The following is an 8,743-nucleotide window of genomic DNA, read 5'->3' on the forward strand; positions in this document are numbered from 1 at the left end:
GCGTTGAGCGAAATTTAATGAGCCCAATCATCCTTGACACACACAGAGCTGATGTAAATTTGCATAGGGATTAATTGTTAAACACCAATATTGTTTTCATGTTTACAAAACGTAATTTTCGTGATAGCCAAAAATAGGTTGGCTTTCGTAATATGTATTGGCTGTTTTGAGTAAGTTAACACGTAATATACCTCAAAACACTTACAGTATAAAGTTAACCAGGAGTTAATCGACCACACGGGAAGTTCTTGACATTACCAATATTCATGTCTTCTTGAATATTCCTTGTAGATGCGGTGAATTTATTTAGAGAGTCGATTAGAATTTGATACACTTACTTGTGAATTTCTAAATACAGCGTTTTGAAAATAAATAAATAAAAATGATTTAGAAAAAAAAACGCAATTTAATTTGGCAATGGAATATGTCACGGCTGTCGAAGTAGGCGTGATAACTAGTGCCCGGAAACTCTTAAGTTTCGTTTTGACTTGATACATGTTAAAGAAAGCCGATTAAAAAATAATTGCGGTGCAAAAAATGCCTGTTCTCATTGTTATCAGCAAAAGCACCTTGACTGGTGCCAGAATGTCCAAAATAAACCACTCAAGATATGCAAAACCCCATCGTGCTTTATTCAAATTAACCATTCGCATCCTGAAGGCTTGACAAATTGCAGTTTAATATTTACATACACTAGAAAGCTAATAATGGCCACGACAACACTCAGCGACTTTCTTTTGAAACTCAAAGGAAAGTTCACATGTTATCATTGCAAGGGATCGCTGAACAATCCGAAGATTCTACCATGTTTGCACACCTTCTGTTGCGGTTGCCTCAAACGGCTCGAGATGGAAAACCTCGGTGCGGAACAGGCCAGATGCCCGTTATGCAAAGCTATAATCGAGTTGCCTGAAGGGGCTAATATTGAGAGCCTCCCTTCTCCGCTGTACCTTAGCCGACTGCAAGAGATGATCAGAATTCGAAACAACAACCCCGAGTTGGCGTGTGGAAGCTGCGATCGAAAAGCCGCTGCGGTGTCTTACTGCTTCGACTGTAAATGCCTCATTTGCGTCAGCTGCGTCGAAGTTCACGCGCGGATAAAGGTGATGAAGTTTCACCGTGTAACCGAGCTTAGGGAGTTCTCATCAAAAGATCTTCCTGTGTTGATTCAAACGCCGCTGTCGTGTCGCCAGGATGGCCACAAGCAAGAGGCCCTGGATCATTTCTGTAAGGATTGTGAACGGCAAGTTTGCGAAAAGTGCGTCAGTTCTTTGCACAAGGACCACAACATATTGGCGGTCAGCCAAGCGAGCAGAGAAAGCAAGAAGCGTATTTTACATGCCATGGATGGTTTGCAAGACAAGATGTTGTCCTGCCGAGAGGAGATAAAGCGAGTGGACCAGAGTTACAAAACTGTGGAAAGGAGGGTCATTACGGCACGGCAAGAAGTACTGAAGAAAATTGAAGATTTGATAACTTTCCTGCGAAAGCACGGCGACGAAATGCTGGCTAAGCTAGAAGGCATTTACAAAGATCAACAGCTTTCTATAATTAAGCAGCGAAAAGAGCTAGAGTTACAACTAGGGCAGTTGCAAAAATCTCACGAGTACACCAAAGAAATACTGGAAAGGAACATCGAGGGCGAGATTTTAGACATGGAACGGCCGGTGAAGAGACGCTTTCAGCAGCTGATGGCCATGAAACCCAAGCCCGTACCGCACTCGCAGAAAAGCATCAACGTGGACTACATCCCTGATCAAGAGGTGCTCAAGACTCTCGAGAAATCAGAGCTTGGGCGAATTTTTGTGAGCCATACAGACCCCGCTAACTGTATCGCCGATGGAGAACAGATGACTCAGCATCTCACAGGAACTGGGGAACGAATCGAATTCACGATTCAGACGAAAGATTCCGATCACAATCCGAGTTATTCCGAGAATGATCGTGTTACAGTCTGCATCCAATCAACAAAGGGCACGGCGATTCCTGCAAGAATCGAAGACAAGAAAGATGGGAGTTACGTTGTCAGCTACACTCCTTTGAAAACAGGTGTGTATCAGATCGACGTAAGAGTCCGAAGCGAGCCGATTAAAGGAAGTCCTTTCACAGTTCACGTAACCACTCGAGCGGAGTACCTTAAAGCTAGCCGAATAAACCTGGAAAATGCCAGCAAACCTCACAACTACAAACCTGTCGAGTCCTTCGGCTCCTCTAGTCAAGAAAAGTTTCAGATTAAACGGCCTTGTGGTCTCGCTGTCGGCTCTTCGGGAGAGGTCGTCGTCGCAGATTCGTGGAATCGTCGGCTATTGGTCTACTCTCAGCGCGGTAAACTTAAAGCGCCGTTTGAAAGCCGGGTTCTTGAAGGTAGCGTGGACCTAACAAATCCAGTCGGCGTCGATTTTGACTCCGAGGGAAACGTCGTGGTGGCTGATAGCGACAATCAGACAATACACCTGATTGATAGATGTGGCGTGACCATCAAGACGTTTGGCAGCGACGTGCTCGAATGCCCGTGGGGTGTTTGCGTGACGCGTGAGGGTAAAATTGTAGTGTGTGACTGGGGAAGCGCTTCTGTCAAAGAATTCTCCCAACAAGGAAAGCTGTTAAAAGAGTTCGCCAGCCGTTGGGCGGCCAAACCTTACTATGTCATTCATCACAACGACAAATATTTCGTCACTTTCGATTCGCATTGCGTTGAAGTATTCGGGAGCGAAGGTGACTTCATGTACACGATTGGCGAAAAGGGATCCGGCGATGGGCAGTTAAGAGACCCACGAGGAATGGCTGTAGACAGCAACGACAATCTTGTAGTGTGTGACAGCGGGAATCACCGACTTCACATGTTCACCACAGACGGGAGAGCGTTCGCATTTGGAACTAAGGGTAAAGAGTCTGGACAGTTCGACAAACCACAAGATGTAGTCGTGACATCTGATGGTCGATTGTTCGTGACTGATTATTGTAACAATCGTGTGCAGATATTACAAAAGAATTAGTAGAAACCGCGGGGATCACCGGCTTTACATGCTCACCACAGATGGGAGAGCGTTTGCATTTGGAACGCAGGGAAGAGAGTCCGCAAGTCTGGACAGTTTGACAAACCAGAAGATGTTGTCGTATCATCTGATCGTAACTGATTATTGTAACAGTCGTGTGCAGATATTACAAAAGAATTAGTATAAACGCGGAATCACCGGCTTCACATTTCACCACATGGGGGTCGCATTACACATTTTTGGGGACAAATCTAGACTAACAATCTACAGCTGGTAAATTGTTTTTGTTTTTTGTCCTGCTATACTATAGAACGAAAAAATACCAGTTCGTGGCTTTCCCGTTATGTTGAAAAGAACCCAAAATATGGCTCGAAATACGTACAGTGTTCGTCTGAGACAGTGGGGTAGATCTAGTGAAGAGATCCAGGGGCGCCGTCCCTCCCTCCTTAGCACTGAAAAAATGTAAGGCCCTCCCCATTTCTTTTTGAGTACAGACAGTCTGTAAACTCGACTTAAGATTTCGCTGATGAAATAAAGAAGATGTAGTTGTGCTACCAAGAACCAATCGTGCATTCACTTTTTCAGTTTTCCATACATCTGTCCGTATAAAGGCTGGGCAGGAAATTTTTGACTGTTAAAAAGGAGACTGAAAAAACGCTACTGCTTGAGTACTAATCCCAGCCAGTAATTTACATGCCTTAGATTTGTTCAGTAAATTTCTTGTCAAGTATCTAAGGCCCGGGCGCGCCACATGAGTCGACGCTGACCAAAACAATAGGTTTGCTCATTGCATAGGTCACGCTCTGTGAAGTTCGACGTTTGGCCTGGGCCAAGTATCTAAACAATACTGTACTTTTTTATCGGTACTGCATCATTTTCAGTTCTTCGTGAAAACAGGAAAGGATTATCAGACTAAAGAATGCGTAAAAAGAAAACATTGTGGCCAGTTTTAACCTCATCCAGTTTATTGAGACTTTTCAAGCAATAGGGTCCTTAGAATAATGCATCGGTTATGTTCCGCGATGGTAATCTTACAAGGCATCCGAGTACACTAGAAGCAAAGGGGATTTTGCAATTTTTTGTTGATGCTCCAGCCATTATTGTCATTACGTTCTTATAATGACTTGTTCGTTTTCCAAATTTCTGCTTTCTACGTATGTTTTAGAGCGATTTTTTCTTTAGTTTCGAAAGTAATCCGCGATTGCTTTGGTTTTGCATTACTACGCTTTGTGATTGGTTTGAAAAACTCGCGTTATTTTTTTAACCAATCAAAACACGCTATGTTTGCCAGCGCTTCTTGCCGGCAACGTGTATTTGCTTCGAGCTTTGATTGGTTCACTGGATTGTCTGTGTCTTTTGTGCATGTGATTAGCTAGGATGACTTCATTGTTTGTCTTTTTTACCACAATCAATCGAAAGTCGCTCTACATGGAGCAATGTCACGCCAGTGATAGATTTCCTCAATGTCTCTTTGTAAACTGGCGTTTAATAATTAATTCCTATGCATCACATCATGCTAATTGATGACTATTGATAGCAAACAATACTGTTTAGCTTACTGGTTAATAAATTTGTAAATGTATTACGCCACAGGCATGTCAGATTTTTCGCACTTTTGTTCCGTTTCGGCGTAGCAATTGCACACAGTTGTACGTTCAACTAACTGATTTTCATTGCACGCAGCAATGTCACAGGCTTGTAAGCCGCGTCAGAAATGCATATGGCCACGTTTATTGAAACGATCCGCCATATTGATAAAATTTTTAAACAACGGGAAGAAGACCAGTAAAACTGGTCGAAACGTCAATTTTATGATATTTTAACCTCGGAAAATCCCAGAAACAGTTTAAAATTTTATTTCTTTTATTGAAACAGTTGCAAGCAATATTTCTTGCATTGTTCCAGCACAATTTTGAACCCTGACTATTTTTAGCTATGAATGATAGTCCCTTGCTTGTTACGAGGGGGCATTTGGGGCTGCTGAACACCGCATTGCCGCAAAAAATTAGGCCAATGCCGCAATACCGCGAAAAAAATCTAGAAGATACCGCAATGCCATAGTAAGCCTGTATAGCTGGTGGTTTTGGTGTCGCGAGGGCAAAAAGAGACACGACTTTTAACTGCAGGTTGTTAAAACAGTCAAATTGTTGATTAACTAAAACTACTTACAGTCATTTACTATCACGTGACATATTAACTCGTGTGACAGAATGCCGCTGTTTAACGTTTGAGCTTGTTTCCGAAACGCCAAAAAATCCTAAAATGGTCGGGAAAACGTGAATGATAAGTTTGATACTGTCGTCGACCAAAGCATAAGAAAAAAAGCAACCCCTGGTTTGAAGAATAACGCAATACCGCAATTCAAGATTGATACCGACATATCGCATGAAAAATCTGAAAAATTGCCAATAACACAAACCCCAGTATCCCCCTCTGCAACCGTTACTGAATGAATATTTTACAGAAAGCTGGATAGCTTTCTATTGTTGGATGTGAATTGTTAGTGATAATGACTTCTCCACAACTAACTCCATGAAGGCTCATTCCAACACCACGCACAAAATATGGTAAGGTACAACGGTTTAGTTGTTGGGATTTCAGTGCAACACGTGACCTGATAGTCCATGGATGTGTTACAGGCAGGTTGAAGCCGTGGAGCAAACAGCTTTTGTCGTTATTGAGTTTAGATGGTAGACGGAAAGTCCATTGTGATACATATCTTGGTGAAATTCCTCAGCCAGTATCCCGGAAGTTTAATTTGTTTTTTGTTCACATTGAAAGATGCTTTGAGTCTTGGGTTGGTTCAAAGACGGGAATCATAGTCAAACTTGTGCTAAGGCGTGAGAACTGAGTATTAGATTAACTGTTAGATATAGGGCGCGTTTTTTCTCCACAATTCTGGAGTAAGAATGGCTGGTACAGAATGCTAGGAATAATTCGGATTGCCTGCATTAAAAAAAAAACGCCATGTAGTCGAGATGATATGCGCGTTCCTGGAACGAGTAGACATTGCGTAAAAAATATGGCGGCCGACGAAGGTTGAATATTTAGAAGAAAAAAAAACATAAATTATTAAAAGTTTATGAAAAACAACTCTAGCATTCATTTACTATGAAGTTGTTTCTCGAAATCGACGGTGGTACGCAATCGACCTAGATAAATCTTTAAATAAAAAGGTAAAAAGAACGACCAATCCACGAAGTACAAGGAAAGAGATTGATAATTATGGAACCACGATGCAAAAATTAAAAGCAAATAGCATAGACATAAAAGTAATGCTGAATAGCTTTCATTTGAATGGTTACACAGTTTTATTTACAGACTTGAAAGTTAAAACTGTCATCTACTTAACATAGACCACACTTCTAGGGCTTCGGCGTATAAAGCCACGCGGGATGTTGGGAGAACCCGGTTATCGCGAGCCGATACTATAGGACGTCCTCAAAGAAATGATCTTATTTTATTCTATTCACGACGAGGAAACCACACGCGGGAGTCAAGCCTCCACACACGACGACGTTAAAGTCAAAATCGATAGATGCGAGAAAAGCCAAGAGTCCTTCGCCGGAGAGCTGCGATGTGCGCGACGTGGCACGCGACGACTTCCTCCATAGTGTGCGGACCTACTTCTCACTCAGTCAGTTTCTTCGTTCAGCTGCTCAATTTGGGACTTTGTGATCCACCCCATCATATCATTTACGATAATCATATATCCTCCGTTTTCCAAGAAGACAAAAAACAAAACTAAATTCTCGTCCGCGTGACGAGCGTCGGCTGGGGACAGAGCGGGACTACCGGTACAATAGTACATAGGTTTTTTACCAATCAGAGCGCGCGTAGTATCTGAGTTATTTTATAAAACATGATAAACGGTGCCGTATGAAAGTACTGCTAAAAAGGGTTCCTTCCACAGATTGACTGCACCTTTTCTATTGAAGGGTATATAAAAATACTGTATACTCTCTTGGGACAAAAACTAAAACTGAACTATTCAACGACATTCATTCTAAGCAATAGTCATCAGATTTGGAATCTTGAGGATATTTTAAACTCATTTTACATGCATTTCACTCAGCGTTGCCTACCTTTTCTAGAAGTATTTTACCAGAGTCGGGCTTTTCAGTGTCTTGCCGTTTCAGTTTTTCTGTCGCCTTCACCAAAGAACTCACCTTTTTGAATCCTTTTCAAACAGCACGTAATGACACTCAATGGTGGAGGTACACATTGAAGCGCAACTAAATTCATCCTGAACGTTTGTAGCTAGAATATTCTTCTTCTACATCAAAATCTTCTTGAGATGAAATTTTGAAGTATGAAGATCGAAACATCTGGGCTCGCCAAGAAAATAACATGTATTCGGATGAATATCAACATTTTCATATAGGACGATTTAGTGTACCTTGGGAGCCAGATGTTTTTCTTGCGTGGCTTCCAGTATCGGTCATGCCTCACTTTGCACCGTTTAGCTAACAAGGGAAACGCAATTTTAATCGAGTGATTTAATAATGAGACACCGGTTAAGTGTTTTTTTTTTACTTAAAAGGGGTGTCAAATTAACTGAGTATCATAAGTACACTCAAAAAATTGGTTTAAATTAGACATTTTCCTTTTTATAATACTTTTGAATTAAATTTTTTATGTCTTTACTTTTTCTAGTTAGGGCGATAAAGTTTAAGCGGTTTGCGTCTATCACTGAAAGCCCCTTGTAATTTAAAATTCAAATTAAGTTTAAATATTCTAAAAAGAGTAGTTTGTTTTTTTGCCGCATTTTTTTTACATTGTTTTGAAAAAGTTAAGTAAATAAAAATCGAACTGTTTCCTGCAAATAATAAACCGACTAATCTTATTCAAAGTGGCAGTTGACAGCCAGTACCACCGACAAAGGATTGGAAAGGACCAGATTGGATTTCTTTTCTGTTGTTGCAAAAAAGGTGTCTGCTTTTAGTTTTACCGACAAGACAGGTGTGTACCAGTTCTCTCGGTATCTTTGCGTCCCATGTTGGATTTGGTGCCATTGCTTCAAAGGCCTGTCTCAAGCTAGTTTATAGGAAGCCATTTTGTGTGCAAAGATAACTCAATGGCTCACTATTACGAGCTCACTCCCAAAGGACGACCAATGCTCATCGTCGTTTTTTTTTTTTGGGAACAGTGAGCCAGACAGTTAGCATATAGTGAAGAATAGAAACAAACTTCCCGTTTTATTTTTCGACACGCATTGGTGTAGAAGAACTTATGTGCAGAAACAACTGCGTACAGTATTCAAGATTCATTTTTGCAGTATATAACACCAATTATAATTTACTTAAGTTTAAAGACATAGCAGACCATTGGACACGCTATTGTCAGGTATACATGAAAATCAAGATCTGCATGTTTACATCGAATCGTGATAATTGATAATGACTACAGCAAATATGAATTAGAGTTAATTGGTTAATATCACAATAACGCTACGGGAAACCCATATTTTACGCATTTGACAATGGATGTCTCTTCAGTTACGACCGTTACTGAATGAAGACTTTACATAAAGCTGGGTAGGTTTCCACTGGTAGGTATGAATGTCTAATTATGAGTTCTCCGCAACTCATTTCAGCATCTCCCTGAAAGCCAATTCCAACACCACGCACCAAATATGGTAAGGGACACTTCAGATGCTGGGATTCCACTCCAACACGTGACTTAATGGCCCATGGGTATGGTCCATGCATGTTGAAACCTTGGATCAAACAACTTTTGTCGATATC

General features: G+C 41.2%; 1 protein-coding gene across 1 annotated transcript; it reads left to right on the plus strand.

Moving 5' to 3' along the window:
- On the plus strand, positions 1 to 3,180 carry LOC144646289 (E3 ubiquitin-protein ligase TRIM45-like). Its single transcript, XM_078505823.1, has one exon. It carries the CDS (start codon positions 708 to 710, stop codon positions 2,994 to 2,996), a length of 2,289 nt encoding a protein of 762 aa, XP_078361949.1. The 5' UTR covers positions 1 to 707; the 3' UTR covers positions 2,997 to 3,180.
- The last annotated feature ends 5,563 nt before the right edge of the window (positions 3,181 to 8,743 follow it).

Source organism: Oculina patagonica, chromosome 3, assembly GCF_052425735.1.
Source record: "Oculina patagonica isolate OP01 chromosome 3, crgOcupat, whole genome shotgun sequence".
In the NCBI taxonomy this organism is placed as follows: domain Eukaryota; kingdom Metazoa; phylum Cnidaria; class Anthozoa; order Scleractinia; family Oculinidae; genus Oculina; species Oculina patagonica.

Bases quoted from the DNA above. Each gene is read 5' to 3' on its own strand.
- LOC144646289 (XM_078505823.1), top strand. From the start codon at position 708: ATGGCCACGACAACACTCAGCGACTTTCTTTTGAAACTCAAAGGAAAG.